This window comes from Taudactylus pleione, unplaced genomic scaffold (assembly GCF_031769625.1).
Source record: "Taudactylus pleione unplaced genomic scaffold, aTauple2 ptg000319l, whole genome shotgun sequence".
NCBI classification, from domain to species: domain Eukaryota; kingdom Metazoa; phylum Chordata; class Amphibia; order Anura; family Myobatrachidae; genus Taudactylus; species Taudactylus pleione.
In genome coordinates this window covers 2331832-2349110 of record NW_028284720.1, presented here as the reverse complement: position 1 = coordinate 2349110, position 17279 = coordinate 2331832, and the positions used below count along the sequence as shown (strand labels likewise).

The window sequence follows — 17279 nt, the reverse complement described above, 5'->3', positions numbered from 1 at the left end:
CACAGTCACAAATGCTGCGACCACACAAGTTAAGTGAATAATAACAAAATTTCCGTCTCAAAGAAGCAATTTGATAAACTTTTTAATACTTAATATTTCCCCCTATCTGGAAACATTTACATTTCTATAAAATCAAACAACCAGTAGAATGATTATTTAGGACTAACAGTAATAGAGCATGACCAACAGTAATAGAGCATGAAAAAGAAAAGTAAAAAATATTAATTTAAAATGCAATTTAACACTAAATGTAGTGTTAGTAACATGAAAATACAAAACCATGTACTTATTATGCTTTGTTTTACATTCTCTATTGCAGGCAATTATGTATTTTCTAAAACAGTAAATGGTTTTCCAATGAAAGTTCATAAAGTTTTCTCTAGCAAGTACCTTTTTCTATTCATTTCAGGTCTCAGGAGAATATTGTAGCATTTAGGAAAATATATACAGCTCAGTATTACAATAACTGAGGCCAAAATTGCAAAAATTTCTACAGTGACCATAGTTTTCCCCTTACTGCTCAGATAGGCTGGGATGGCACATACCCAAACACTGCAGAACACCAGCATGCTGAAGGTGATGTATTTTGCTTCATTAAAGATGTCAGGTAATTTCCTCACCATGAAAGCTAGACCAAAGCTCAGAGCCACCAGAAACCCCATATAACCCAACATGAAATAAAAGGCAGAGTCAGAACCCTCATTACATTGGATGATTTTCAATCCAGGATAAGTTTCTGTGTCAAACTGTTGAAAAGGAGGAGAAACTGACAACCAAATAGAAATGTTGAGGACTTGAACAGATGAGCAGATTAACAGTAAAGAATTCGGTAATTTGACACCCAGCCATTTTCTCCAGGAACTTCCAGGTCTGGTGGCTTTGAAAGCGATGCAAACCATGACAGTCTTGCCCAGGATAGAAGATAAAGTTACAGTGAAAAGTATTCCAAAGGAAACTTGGCGTAGCATGCAGGTGATGTCCACTGGACGACCGATGAACATATACACACAGAGTAAACTGAGTTTGAGTGATGTGAGAAGAATGAAGCTCAGGTTTCTGTTATTGGCTTTTACTATGGGAGTATCCCGGAATAAAATAAAAATCCCCATAATAGAAACAGTTAAGATAAAATATAGCCCAGATATTGCAGAAAAAACTATAGCAATTGTGTCATCCTTGTATGATAGAAATTCTACTATTCTTGGAATACATGCATCTTTTCTTGAATTAGGCCATTCATCATCAGGACATTTCTGGCAGTTTTCACTGTCTAAAGAAGGGAATTATCAAAAAATGTTATGTTATTACGTAATATTGCCACATCTTACAATGTAATTGTATTATCTAGTAAACATCATAGAATGATTTTGAGTAAGATTATATTTTGTGTGAACATTTTTCTAGCACCCCAATTTTAGCTTATTTAATCTAACATGTAGAAGGTTATTCCTTAAATTAATATAATCTGCTGTGCTTTAAGTAGGTTTGAGTTTAAAAGCCTGTTTACAGACACGTATCACAGAAGAAAGCATAGGTCATCTATAGCAATTGCATGTTCAAACGTCTGAATGATAGTGTGAGATTAGCCGGAGTAGAAATACTTTTGGAATAGTTGGTCGGCTGAAAACATAAAGCAATATGTAGAACTAACATTCCCTATTTAATACAATAGTACTTGGAATGACAATAGTTTACTTAATAAGTGGAAAAAATTGTTGAATTCATTAAACCAATAAATTCTTAACTTTATGACAGTTATGATTGTTACATTCTTAAAATGACTACTTCTAAATAGAGATGAGCGGTTTGGTATTCCTAGAAACTGAATACTCTCAAACTCAGAGAAAACAAATAGATCCAAATCCTGGTTTGACTCTTCCCACCATTATCATATCCCAAAAGGAGGCAAAATGTCATATTCCTGGAGTCAGACCTTGCATATTTTGGATTGCATATATAATAGACCCTTCCTCGTGATTGGGCACCATTTCACACAAGATAGCAGAGGGAGAGGGTGTGGTACTATGGGCTGGAACACCTTGAGGCACTGTATTAAAAATGCTTTAGCAAGCAATCCAGGCAACATTAAGTTAGGAGGAGTTAGTTAAATGTACATTAAACAGTGTTAGGTAGATCAGGAGACATAAATAGGTGTTGGGGAACTATGACTATAGTGCAGACACCATGGTCATTTGTCACTAAGTGTATTTGTGTTTGTCACACACTGCACACTAACACATGATGCAGTGATAACAAACAGGACATTATTTGTGTTGCTGTTCATTGTTTGTTTATTGTTTCTTAAAGTGAACCTGCAACTTTTTTCTGCAGTATACTATATTGTGTATCTGTCCAAAAAATATTCTACTGTGTTTGAGGCTGCTGCCCATAAAAAAGACCTCTTTCTTTTGATTTTTTCTAAGTTATAATATAATATATTTTCCTGTTTCAAAAACATATTCCTCAAATATTTTCTAATAAAATGTAACAATTATATTGTGTATTTTGAGAAGTTTGTTCAGATGAGTGACACAACATATATTAATTGCATGTGTACAGTGGTGTGACCCCATCATTGCCCCTCAAAATAATTCTCATGAAGTCTTGTTCCTCCAAGTGTGTGTAAAAAGACTCCCAGTGTTGTCTGTGTCTAAAAAAAACAAAGACATTATTTCCCAAAAAATTGCACATTGTGCTATTTTTAAAATTTAAAAGACAGTGTGCAGTGGTGTCCCACCCTTAGTCTGCACCCCAAAACAATTCTCACATAAATGTTTTCTTCCAAGTGCATGAAGTCACAATTGCCAGTGTTCTCTGTGTCTAGAAAACAAAGCCATTATTGCAAAAATATTAGCATAGTGCAGAGATTCCCAAATGCAGACCTCAAGCCAACCCAACAGTTCAGGAGATAATTGTGTCCACTTACAAAATACAGGGACTACATCAATCCACTGTTCTTAAATGTGATGTAAAAAAGAACCTTCAAAAATTCCAAAATATGGGTAAATAGATGAATAGATAAAACTTCTCAGAGTCCAGACAGTCTGCCCAATGAAATTGCCACTTTCTCCTTTTCACACACCAGAGTAACATATCTTGTTCCTCAAATGATAGAAGGGAACAAAACAGGTCGCAAATAGTGTGGTACAATCTTTATTAGTGACAGAATTCTGTTTAAAAACAATTGTGAGGCTGCATACCAGAAGACCAGGTGTATACAAACACCATCAAGCATAGAGTATTACATTAACAGGGTACCTCCTGGGACGAAGAATCCACCTGCTCCATCCTAGTCTGAATGGCCACCCCTTCACAAGTCCACCAACGCGTTTCTGCTTTAGAAAGCATTTGTCAAGGTGTGATACACCTTGACAAAGGCTTTCTAAAGCAGAAATGCGTGAGGTGTGAAGAGGAGAAAGTGGCAATTTCATTGGGCAGACTGGACTATCAGAATTTTTATCTATTCATCTATTTACCCATATTTTGGAATTTTTGAAGGTTCTTTTTTTACATCACATTTAAGAACAGTGGATTGACCTAGTCCCTGTATTTTGTATAAGTGGACATAATTATTGACTGTACTAAGACTGTACCCCCAACCAAAGGTTTAGCTCAGGGTTTTTTCTTTGTTTCTCCAGTTTATAATTTGGTGTTTCTCACAGAGTGTACATCATAACCCTTTGTAGCATTGCCCACCTTTTGAAGCACTCTGATTGTCACCCAGTATTTGTTTGTAGTTCAGGAGATATCCATGGTTGAATACAGGTGGTTAAATCAAATTGACTGAAATACTAATTTAGTCACCTAAGTCACATGAATATCCTTAAACCTGGACTGCTAGGGTGCCTTGATGACTCTTTTTGGAAACCTCTGGTATAGTATGTTTTGCTTCCAGTGTAAGAGATGTTATGTCCGGTGGTGTCATCCCATCATCTGCACCTCAAAACATTTCTCACACAGCTGACATGACAATGTCTCCTGCTTAACTTTCTCTGGAAAATGACTAAATCTGATTTTGTAACAATAAAAAGCATGGTGGATGATTATTTTAATGACAATATACAAATTAGCATGTTACATGGTTCTTTTGAATACTGGGAGGAAAAACATGCAATTTGGAGAGCCTTATACAATCTAGCTTTACATTACTTAAGCTGCCCACCCCCTAGTGTTTATAGCAGCATGAAACCTTGAGAGCAAAAAGTGTAGGAAGTTATGTTCTAAAAATTTGGAAAAAAATATATTTATAAAAATGAACTACAAATTCTATGACGAATACTCTTGTTACCTATCACAAAAATGTACAGAGACTTCTAAAACTCTGGTTTCCAGTGGGGATTAGCAAATATTGTCTGCTGATATTAACATCAGGGATGAGTGTGAGCATGAGTATGAGGATGATAATGACATCTTCCTGCTGTAGACTTGATTAATAACCACACTGTTACCAATCTTAAGACCATTGATAGCTTGTTTTGTGGAGCTCCAAACAAACCAAGCACTTCAGCCACAAAAGTGGCTGTAAATGTCAATGAATTGCTTGGTTTGTTAAACTGTGCATGTCCCTTTTTAATATACAACATAAGGGTGGATGGGACGGCACAAGGACAATTCCAAAGTGCACCACTTTTCATTTTAGGCTTTGACAAGATGTGTGTTTGACAGGCAGTGAACTGTAATGTACTTTACTTTGGCATTCATGTTCTACTGTATCTTGCAATACCACTTATCACCAACTTCTCATCCAGGCCATTTTTTTGCATCTTCTAAGCAGATACAGACTTGTATAATCAATTTCATATATTATTTTTTTAATTTGACTAGGCTGCCATAAAACCTAAGAAATCAGTCTTTTTTATTTTGAATGCTTGTTTTTTGGTCGTGTTTTCTTTTCAATTTCTTCAATTTTTTTTATAGTGAAATTATTATTGCTAATCAATCAATAAATCAATCAAACTCATTTGGATTCTTGTTTTTTAATAGTTTGTACCATTTATCAAATTATTTAAATTTATAGTTATATTCTATAATAAATAATTTAATTAATCAATCAATCAACCAACCTCATTTGGGATTTTGGTTTGTATTTTGGTAGTGGTTTATTTTCCTTTTTTCAATGTATTTGTTTTAGAATTAAAATATTAACACTGATTAATCAATTAATCTCATTTTGGATTGTTAATATTTTTTGCAGTAAAGGTTTTTATTTAAATCAATAAAAAATGATAAAAATATCCACAGTATTTTACAAAATCAAATTTTTAATGCAACATAAAATAAATCAGATAAAATAAAACAAATAAAAAATATACTACAAAACCTTTAACAGAACATAAACAGAGAGTGAGAAGGGAGAAAGAGGGGAGGGGGGAATGAGAGGGGGACCACCCAAGATAATATCCTAAATAAAAAATTTAAATATGACGTGAGTCATCAAGGTCCACTAATATGGCCTGAATAGGAATGATAATCTTTAAACAGAAACCGAGCTCCCCATATGTCATTGAACTCTCTATATCTAGTAGTGTCAGACATCATAAAATCATACACTGAAATATAGAAATCCAACCTGGAGAGCCACTCTACTATGGTACGGGGGTTCAGAGATCTCCAGTGGACTGGAATTATAGCCTTGGCTGCACTGTTGAGGTGTTTCATAATCATTTTTTTATACAAAGACACAGGGCCCTCAATCTTAATAAGGAGCCAAAAATTAGGTTCTGAGCTAACGTTCTGGCCTACAATTTATTTAGATAAAGATATCACAGCGTTCCAGAAAGGGTGTAAAGAAGTACATTCCCACCATATAAGGAGAAGGAAACCAACAGCTAAGGCACATCTCCAACACAAACCGGAAGTACCAGGGTACATTTTAGCGAGAACAGAGGGACATCTGTACCAGCGGGCCAACACATTAAATTTAAATTTATAAGAAGTGGTCTGAAAAATCTTGTCCCAATTTTTATGGTTTAATTGTATTCCCATTTCCCTTTCCCATAAACTGTGAAGCATGGCAATATGGAAAGTGTGTCTTCAATAAGTAATTTCTGTCCAGTAGAGAGAAAATGTTGAGGATGAGATTGAGACAGACACACCGATTCAAAAAAAGTCGGGAGTCTACGGGCAACTTCTCTGATTGATTTACTAGAAAAAATTTTTTGAATAGGGAGATATCTCCAAATCTCGGAGGCTGGTACATCTCAAGTCTCCTGAACTTGGTTAAAAGAAAGCACACCAGATGAGGACACTAGCTGACTGACATGCATTACCCCAACCTGTATCCAAATTGATAGGTGGAGAAAATCATCCCTGGGGGAATTGTAGATTATGAAAAGTGGGGTCAAAGGAGAGATTGTGGAGGAAACACATGGTGTGGGGTCAAAGGAGAGATTGTGGAGGAAACACATGGTCCTTTCCTTAATGATTTCCACAGAGTAAGAGTCGGGCCTACAGTGGGGTGGGTAACAGAGGGAAGGGCCGGTAGCCATGCTGTCAGTCCAATGCATGCTGGGAGACCGTGACTCTCAAGCCTCACTCACTGTCTGTCAGAATCTGGATGGATCCACTCGATGACTCTACTGAGGGCCACCGCTTCATAGTAAGTAAGAAATTGGGCAAATGAAACCCCCCCAAGTGTCTATGTCTGAAAAGAATGTCATTTCTGAAGCAAGGCTATCTTCCAGCCCACACAAAGTCTCTCACCAAGTGGTGAATGTTTAGAAGCCAGCTCTTAGGGACATAAATCGGTAGGGTCTGTAGCAGATAAATTATTATAGGAAGTATATTAATTTTGATTATACTTGCCCTACCCATCCACAAGAATGTTCCTTGATGCCAGTCCCAAAGTTCAATTCTGACCTTTGTCAAAAGCAGTAAAAAGTTTTCTGAATACAACCTGGACAGGTCACGGTTCAAACAAATCTCCAAGTTTTGAAGGATGTCAGGAGAAGGGGAAAGAGGCTTGTAAACCTTCCACCACTGTGGGGGAGTGTAAGGTTAACTGCTATAGATTTAGAGTAGTTTATTTTGAAATTAGAGAGAGCACCAAAGTCCCAGAACTCCTAAACTAAATTAAGTACCAAAATAGTGGGGTTGGTAAGGACAGCCAGAAGGTTGTCAACAAACAAGGTCAGTGTATATTCATACCCATCTACAAATAACCTAGATATGTTGGGGTTTAACCTGTTAGCCCTAGCCAATGCCTCCATACACAATACAAAAATAATGGGGAATAGGCGACATCCCTGTCTAGTGCCATTAAAAATCTGCACTGGGTTGGAAAGGGAACTGTTTATCTTAATACATGCCTTAGGTGTGGAATATAAAGCCAGGATCCTATGCAAGGAGGCAGGACCCAACCCCATGTGTGTCAACAAACCACTCATGAACAGCCAATTTATCCCATCGAAGGCCTTCTTTGCATCATTGGGTAACAGAAGAGCTGTGGACTCTCCCGATTCAGGAAGATACATCAGGTCAATTACCTTGGCGGTGTTGTCTCATGCCTCCTGGCCCATGACAAAACCAACCTAGTCTGAATGAACTACAGTAATGCAGGAAGAAGAATCTTAAGTCTGTTTGCAATACGTTTGGCAAATATTTTAATATCTCTGTTTAGTAGGGAGATAGGCATATAGCTGGAGCATAGGACTGGGTCCTTACCATCCTTATGGATAACTGCAACATGAGCTTCAAGGGACTGGGATTAAAAACCTATCTTATCGGATACAGAGTTAAAAGTCAATAACATATTGGGTAAAAGAGTGGTCTTAAACATTTTATAATACAAAAACATATAGCCATCAGTGCCTGGGCTCTTACCAGGACGGGTGTTTTTAGAGCTTCTTCCACTTCCTCTAATGTTAATGGGCTGTCCAACCAGTCCCTGTCCTTGTCAAAAATAGAGGGGAAACTAACCTTCCAGAGTTAATTAGATAAAGTCTCCTGAAAAGCAGCAACCTCTGAGAGAAAGCCCAAGGATGAAAGGATATACAGCTTTGAATAGTAAGAATGAAATGCTGAGGCAATATCAGGTTTCAATCTACAATCTCTACCAGTCTCACCAGTCTCATCCTTGACCTCCTCTATAAAAGATTCTTATCTCTGAGCCTGCAAGGCCCATACCATAATTTACCTGGTTTATTGCCCCATTAAAAATAATGATTTTTACATAAACAAAAATCTATTTCCACCCCTTCATTCAATAATTTATTGAGTTCAGATCATGATACAGCTGTCCAGTCTGCCGCTGACAAAGATGCTTTGTGTTTCAATTCAGATAATCTAATTTTCTGGAGGAAATGTAGTTTACAACCCTCTTGTTATTTTTTTAAGATAAGAACCCAGTTGGATCATTTCCCTCTCAATACACATTTGTGTGGCTCAAAGATAGTAAGGTTGGAAACCTCAGTCATTTAGTTCAAAACTGAGAGTTTGGTCCAACTGAGGTTTGCTATAAGCATCCGAAAGAAAAGCTTTCATTCAAGTGCAAGGTATAGGAGAAAGAAGACTGGTAGAGTATGAGAGTGATAAGGGCATGGTCAGACCAGGTCTCATTGGTTCAATAGAGGAATGTTGTAAGAGATGTAAAACCTATGGGGCAAAAAAAATAGTCCAGTCTAGAAAAAGAGTTGTGGGGAGAAGAGAAAAATGTATAGTATTGGTCAGTAGGGTATTGTAAACGCCATGCATCAATCATCAATCATCTGTTGTTCATGTAGCTTATGTCTATGGTTTTGAGGGGCAGCTACGGGAGGAAATGGAAGTATCCACATCAGGATGGAGTGTCCAATTTAAATCACCCCCTAGAATGAGGATCCCCTCTGTCAAGGCATCAATACTGTCTAACACTTTTTTAGGAATGATGGCTGGTTGGCATTAAGCATGTAGAGACATGCAAGAGTATAAATCTGACCATGGAGAGTGCCCTTAACTAATAAAGCCTGACCATCAACCATGGAATAGCTTTCTTGGGCTGTGAAAGGGAGATTATGAGAGAATAAAATTGCTACTCCTAGGGGTTTACCGACCCTATTGTTACTATAAAAAGTATTAGGAAAATTGCATCCATTCAAAGAAGGAGCAGCACCAGCTTTAAAATGTGTATCCTGAATAAATGCCACATCAGCATTAAGGGGATATAATTTATACAGTGCCCTGGATCGTTTTTCAGGGATATATAGCCCTTTTGCATTTATTGAAACAACCCTAAGGGGTGTATTCTTAGAACTGTCCACCATCAGATGCTAATAATGATCTCAGGTGGGGGGAAGGTGCATAGGAAGGGAAAAGAAAGAAGAAGGGAAAACAAAAGAAAGAAAAGGGAAAAAAAAAAAAAACACATACAGGTAACCACAATAATGGAGAACATTGAAAAACCACTCCTTAGCTGCACGGGTGTGACATACACAACCTTGCCTAAGGACAAGCATATGGGGTGTGGGATGACACAGGGGGTTAGTGACAGCAGCCACCAAAACAAATAAAAACACAGTAAAATAACAGTGCACAAATCTACTTCTACATTCACAGTCTCAAAACATCATAAAATCTAAGGTAGATCTAATTCATAGTACTTCCAAAAACACGTCAATAAAACATCAAAACATTGAAAATAAAATGAGTGCAGAGAATCCGTCAAAATATATAGACTGAGAGAACATGGGGAAAACATATCAAACATGTAAGGCACAAAAGTGAGCCAAACTCACAAAACCTCTGGGATAGCACGAGTCTAGGCAAAAAGTTGACAGTTGAAAGGGGACATATAACAATCTCCAACCGGAAAGAAGGCAGATCTATAGATTGTAAGATTGCAAGCAGGGCCCTCTTACCTTTATGTCTGTCTTTTACAACCCAGTCTTGTTCTGTTAATGTTGATTCAAATTATAAAGCGCAACAGAATATGCTGCACTATATAAGAAACTGTTAATAAATAAATAATAATAAATTGCAAACAGTATGATAATTCCGAGAAACAGATGACTATCCAAAAAGAAAAAAAAGGCCCTGTAATATGTAGGCCGGCTAAACCAGGTTCCGGACTATAGACAGACAGTAATTAGTTAGACAGTGTCTAGATAGACAACAGATGTTAGACAGTTATTAGTTAGACAAGGATAAAAGTTCAACACAGACAAAAGTCAGACACACTAAAGTAATACATGTAAAAGTTTGACAGGTACAAAAGATCGTCAGGGACAAAAGTTCAATATGAAAAAGTCAGACAAAAAAATGGTTGACACATTTTTTTTTTTTAAGGATTAGTGTTAGGTTTAGGGTTAGGGTTAGGTACTTATCCCCACAGTTAGGGTTAGGCACTTACCCAGACGGTAATGGTTAGGCACCAGGAGGGAGGGAGGGTTAGGGTTAGGCACCAAGGGGAGAGTTAGGGTGAAGATTAGGGCTAGAAAAAAAATAATAATTGTCAACCATTTTTGTGTCTCGACCATTTTCATGTCAAACTTTTGACCCGTCGACCTTTTGTACCTGTCGAACTTTTTACATGTTGAACTTTAGTGTGTCTGACTTTTGTTTGTGTCTAACTTTTTTCCCTATCCAACTATTTACTGTCTAACATCTGGTGTCTATCTAGACATTGTCTAACTAATTACTGTCTTCCTCTTATACCACACCTGGCTAAACCAAGGGCCATGGGATTAACAAGGCAAAGCAGACCAAAAGAAGTTCATGCCACCTGACTATTGGATGGTCTTCTACGATTCTTAGGACTTTTTGCTGGGTATTCAACAACTTGCCATCTGTCATCATCCATCTTAAGGGCTGGTGAAAAAGGGCCCATTGTGCAATCTTGCCAATCTGGGAACAGGGGAGGAGTAATACCCAAAGCGGCACAAACGAAAGACAATTCCGAAGGATCTTTAAGGACAAGCTGTTTCCCCTGATGCATTACACATAGGCTAAAAGGGAAGCCCCATCTATAGCGAAAATAGAGATTACATAGTTCCACCATAAGAGGTCTAAGGGCTCTGCAGTTCTGGAGAGTAGACCATGACAGATCTTGGAAAATATTGATCCTCTGTACATCTATCACGATGGAGTCTTGATTACCTTGCATACAATCTTCTCCTGTTGAAAATAGTGTAGGCTACATATAATGGGCCTCATTCAGACCCACTCGCAAGCGGCTGTCCGCTCGCAAGTTGGTCGATGGTGTGCACTGCGCATGCGCACGATGGAGAGAGCTCCTTCGTGCGCATGCGCCAGACGCGATGAGCGAAGGACTTTCCTTTGCTCGCTGTGTCTTATCAAAGGGGGCGTGCTGTCGATGTTGATTGATAGCATGCCCCCTTCGGTGGGCGTGCCGGGGGCGTGCAAGCCAGACGGAGGCATTCCCAAGGGAACGCCTACCGTCAGAAGCCGGCCCCACTGACATCACTAGTGATGTCAGTGGGAGTGATTTTGGCTCTGATAGAGCCAAAATCACTCCTGGGCTTGTGGTCGAAAACCCCGACCACAGGCTTCTGGTCACACTGGCGATGGTCGCGATGGTCAAGACCATCGCGACAATCATCCTGCACGCTCGTATGTGCTGTGGGTGGTGACCCACAGCTATACGAGCGTCCAAGAGGACGCTCCATTTTTAAGGAGGACGGCCCTCATTCACAGCGAGCGCTCTGCTCAGAGCGTCCGGCTCTGAATGAGGGCCTATGTCTCTAGGCTGGTCACTCACTGCACTTCGGGGCCTTAGCACCCTATGAGCCCTATCAAAGGCAATTGAAGATTCTGCATACCTACCCAGTATATTGTTAAAGTTTCTGGTGAGATAGTCAGTTAGACTATTCACAGGGATATCTTCATTAGCCATTATAAACATCTATTGAGGTGTCCTGAAAATCCTCACATTGAGAGACCCTCTCACCTAGGTGTGAAATTTCCACTTTAATTTTTGCTAGTTCTGAACAGATAGTGGCACAAAGATTATGCTATAGAGAGGTAAATTCTTGACAGGTAGGCATAGATTGCAAGAGTCAGAGTATTTGTGAAAGATCACTTTTATCAGAGGTCTGGATGGATTGGGAGGAAGCAGCAGGAGGGTCAAATTCAGTTGCAGGTTCATGAATTGGTGAAGGCAAGGAGCAGGAGTCATCACTAAGTGGTTACAGGACTGTCAGCTTAAGGAATTGTTACATGTCTGTTCTAGAAGGAGTAGAAGGAGGACAGGTGTCCTTTTTGGCATTTTACTTTTTAATCTTCCCATAGCTCACAGAAAATTAAATGTTAGGACAAAAAAAAATACACTTTCCTTAAAATGAGGAGAAGTTTGCTTAGACAGTGGTGATGCGACTGCTGGTCACATTCCCCAGTGAAAAGTGGCTAAGGCCACCATTTCCCTGGCCAGTGTTAGAGCATAAGAGCTATCCTCTTCTTGGGGTAAATCAGAGGACCCTGATTGCTCTCATACCATGTAACTGTCCTCAGTTCCTAAGAGAGATCAGCAAGGGCGCTAAGGTTTTTAATATGTCCCGCAATTACAGCAAAAATCCTCAAGAGGTCTCTCAAGTGACAAAAACAAGTACTGTTAGGACTCTGCTGCAGCATGAAGTGCAGTGAATAATTTAAAGATGGTCATGCCCACTGTCTCCAGAGATTGGCACCTCTAGAATCAGGACACAGGATCCAGAGGAGCGACAGTGCCAGTAGCTGCAAGGTAAATGCAGGGTTTTCACTCCTGAGTGACTCCAGGAAGCTGGGGAGCCAGGAATCACAGCAAAGGGTACAGGGGTCTCTGCAAAAATCCAGGTCTTGGCTCCAATGAGGACAGTAGGCCACAGTCCCTGTAACCACTACTTTCTACTATGTGCCTGATGAGAAACTCAGGGAGGGCACTGGAAAAGTCTCAGGGGCCCGGCAAGGGAGGAATATAGAGGATATAATTCAGAAAGGCCAAGAGCACTGATACCACACAACCTCATTGAATGGCTGCCAGGCCATCCCCCCTGTATTGTTATTTCTTAATGGTTGTATTTATTTTTATTTATTTTCAGTTATATTCTGTAAGCATTTAATTGATCTATAATGGATTCTTGATTTTTAATGATGTGTTCCATTTATCAAATTATTTTTTTATTTAATGTTATTTTCTATAATAAATCAATTAATCAATCAACCTCATTGGGATTTTGGATGCTTGTTTTGTAATAGTGCTTTCCATTTCTCTTATTAAAGTTTTATAGTTACATTATTAACACTAAGCAATTGTACTTGGATAGCAAAATGGCTACTGACAGCCATTTCTATTCATGGTTCTTATGTGTGTATCAGACATAAAGTGGTATCAGGCATGAAGTGGTACAGGAATGTGGTAGGCAGACAAGCCATAAATCCTTTAGGTGATGTCTACTGCAATTTATGCCTACATTAAGTTTTGGAAAGTTCTTATCAGTAGTTAACCAATAAAGTAGTTTGAAGTAGGTTTATGTCCGTATTAGTAGAGTTAGATGGGTATGACAAGTAGGATACTATATAAAAAGGAGACAAAGGAGATTCCAGTGGCCTGCCCTGTGCTTGGACCAGACTGCAGTTGGTGGCCAGGAAATTGTTTGTTCCAGCTCTATTCTGAGAGTTGAGGCTCCTGGATCGTGTAAACATTTATATTCCGAAGCTAAGTAACTATTATTCTTTTATATCTTGTTATTTGTTGTAATAAATTTAATCTTTCTTCAAGATACTGGTTTGTGTGGCTTAATTAACCTTCTGTATCCAAGAACCTTATTTTGTTCCACCGAGAACAGCAATGAATAAATCAATCAATTAATCAATCAATGTTTTACTTGGCTTCCAATAAATAGTATTCCACCTCTATTTACCTGTGCTGGCCTCTGATCTATAGTCCTTTTTGATAAATGAAAACTTTCTATAACATAATATAGTTTATATTAAACTGTCATCCTCTCTGCCACTGCATCACCACTATGTTTTCTAAATGTTCTTTAAAAATTACTTTTTAAACTGCCATGTGTTTGTCACTTAGTTTAACAAGTCAACTTTGACCTTTGGTCAATATGGATGAAAACTGAAAACAATATGGTGAGCTGTGAGGTGGCTATTGGAAATTAATGTCATGGGGGCTAATAATACTATAGGAACAAGAACAGGCTGAAATTATGTGGTTTTATTAAATTGTTAAAGAAATCCAGATCAAAAACTTGACAGTGGTTTGGCAAAACCAAAACATTTCATAGTGGTTTTGGCAAAACCAAAACACAGGGGTCCACACATCCCTTCATTTAACATGTTGACTTCTGGAAAGTGTTGACTTGAATGAATAAAATTACATTAGCATTATGGTTAGCATTACCTTAAAAATGGACTACTGACATTGTTATAAATTTCATTGGTGATGATATGCTATATATAGAAATGTTAAATATGCAAACATGTTGTCTGTCAACATTATCACCAGGTCAACAATTTCATGTTAACCTGGTAACTATCAATCTAATATAACAAAACTGAGAGTTTCTATGATTCTTTTGTTAAAACAATTATCTTGCACCACATAGTGGTAGATTGCAATGGATCAATGCTAATGTATCTTAAATATATCTGTATGTATGTATTTATATATCTAAGTATGTATGTTATATAGAGTGGTAGCTCCAGAGGTGGGGTTGAAGCAAGTTCTAAAATTCAAATAGGGGAGCCACAACTGCCACCCTAAATGCTGCCAAACATCACTGGCCAGGACTCCCTGGAGCTGGCCCTGACCAATTGCACATACATACTGGATACTACCTGGGTCTTTCTCGCTCTCTCTCCTTCCCCCTTTTTCATTTCTGTGCTCCCTCACTATTTCTCCTATTTTTTCTCCACTTCTTGGTCTATCTCTCTTGTCCTTCTTATCTATCTTATACTGGTATCAGCATTTGCTTTTCATATAAAGATTATCCTTAACTATACTGATTTTCATCTTTACTATTGTAGTTTTTGGGATGATTTCACCCCCAGCATAATATTTTTTTCTTTCTGTATGTAACCTGTGTATACGTGAGTGTCTCTTTACTATCTACTACTGTATACTGATAAACATTTTTGGTAGTTGTTAATGTTGTGATGCTGGTATTGGTTATTTTACAGTTGTTTCTTCATTTTCATCATGAGATGGAAAATGATGAAAAAGTATGGAGAATAACATAAGTGTTTGGAAACTGGATGTGTGTTAGGCTAAACTGACATTGCTGACATAGGTTGGAGAGGTCAAAGTTCAGATTAACTGTCATTAAATTCCAAAGTGATTTAATCATTGTTATCACTGTTTTAGGAAGCACTCTCGGCTATACTATAAAAATATTGTGCTCATTTTTTTCCAAAGCCCCAAAAGTGCAAATAAATAAATCAACAAAGTAGAAGCACTCTTGTCAAGAAATAATCTAATGCAGGAGGTTCATCCAACAATATAGTGTATTAAAATTCAAATTTTTACCAGAGATATGCACAATCTAAATAGTGCGGGGGGAGAGCCTGGGGGCAGCCTAGCATCTTGGGAGCATCAGACATGCCTTTAGAGCAGTGGTTCTCAAACTCGGTCCTCAGGACCCCACACAGTTCAAGTTTTCCATGTCACCTATCAGCTGCACAGTTGTACTCATTAATCACTAATATATTTTAAAAGATCTACAGGTGGAGCTAATTATTTTATTTGTGATTCTGTGAGGAGACCTGGAAAACATCCACTGTTTGGGGTCCTGAGGACTGAGTTTGAGAACCTGTGCCCTAGAGAATGAAAAATCTGACATAATGCAACACACCAATACAGGTAAATGGAAGTTGAGTATTAATATTTAGTGGATTCCAGGTAAAGCTTTGATTGATTATTGATTATTATAAAGAAAAATGCATCAGAGGCATGGAAGAAAATATGAAAAAACAAGCATCCAAATGTGAATTTACAAAAACACTGAATCCAACCAGCAAATCACAAGCCAATAAAAATTTATAATTGTAGAAAATAGTAAGAAAAAAGAACAGAGGGTCTGGTTCAGCATGGATCACTGCGCATGCAGTCGGCCGATTGTTGCTTTCTGTGAATACATATGCATTGCAGTGGTCGTGCGCCAAGGCAGCTCAATGGTCACAAAGGGATCACAGACACCGCGCAGTGTCATCACTGTTTGATTGACAGGAAGTGACCGTTTGTTGGTGGTGATGGGGGGTGGTCGATGAAATGCAGGTGTGCCTGTACGTTCTGATGCCATTACAGGGGCATGCATAATTTAGCCACTGCGATGGCGTACACAGCCTGAACTTTAGCTGCGTGCACGAAGTTTAGCAATTTCTGACCTTGTGTAACTGTGGGTGAGGTTCCAATGGTATCGATGATACCAATGTTTTTGCAGTCTTGCAAGGTATTACGGATGTGTGTAAAGGGACATCTTTATATTGTTCTATGGCGGCATTGTATTCACAGTCATTTGTATAATTTCATAGCAGAGCTGCATGCGTGATGGCTTCCACTTTAGCACTTGCGATCTATACTGAAACAGACCCAGAATTCTATAGTTATTAGACATATAATCACCTTTAATTACTTAGACCATCCAGTTCCTCACCCTGAGAGCCCTGTATAATTGGTAATGTTTGACCAGTTGCATCTACTGTTTGGAAAGTGTAGACCACTGTATCTCTCATCAGTCTGTTCATTTAGACCAAATTGTTTTGTTTGTTTTATTTCTCTTTGATCAGGGAAGAAAAACATAAGTTGTATTGGAATTGGTGGGAATTTTTTTTCTACCTCCTGGTGGTTTGATTAACCCAAACAACCAATGTGCTTAAAGCATCTATAAGTGTTGCTAATCATCCTCACAGTTGAAGGATGTCTTAATCCTCATCATCACTCTCATCACTGTTGTTAGTGTCATCATCACAACACAATTCAGGCTCATCCCCACTGGAATCCACCATTATAAAAGAATCTGTTTTCTTGGTGGCCTCAAAGAATTTGTTTTAATTTTCATGAACATCAGTCCTGATTCAGACATGTACGCTATTGCTGCTGCAGCTGTAATAAGATGAGGAGTTAAATAAACATGATGATAGAACAGTCCCCGAAAGTTGTACTGAGATGCCCACCATAGCTGTCCTCAACTACACACACAATGTGGCATGGGATGCAGATCAGGCAAACATTGTGAGTCTATAGTCACTCAGATTGGCCGCTGTAATGGTTATGCCAAAGTCCTGTATTATTAGAGCGGGATCACAGATGCAGGATGTGACAGGTTCCTGAAACATCTACTAAGCATACAACTCTGACCGAG

At 38.4% G+C, this 17279-nt stretch overlaps 1 protein-coding gene across 1 annotated transcript in view; it reads right to left on the bottom strand.

Moving 5' to 3' along the window:
* Window positions 1-365: 365 nt before the first annotated feature.
* LOC148509562 (vomeronasal type-2 receptor 26-like) overlaps window positions 366-17279 on the bottom strand; it is a 96529-nt gene continuing 79615 nt past the window's right edge. The window contains exon 3 of the mRNA XM_088442963.1: window positions 366-1270. Within this exon, the coding sequence (XP_088299089.1) occupies window positions 366-1270 (905 nt within the window). The remainder of the gene's footprint in view (window positions 1271-17279) is intronic.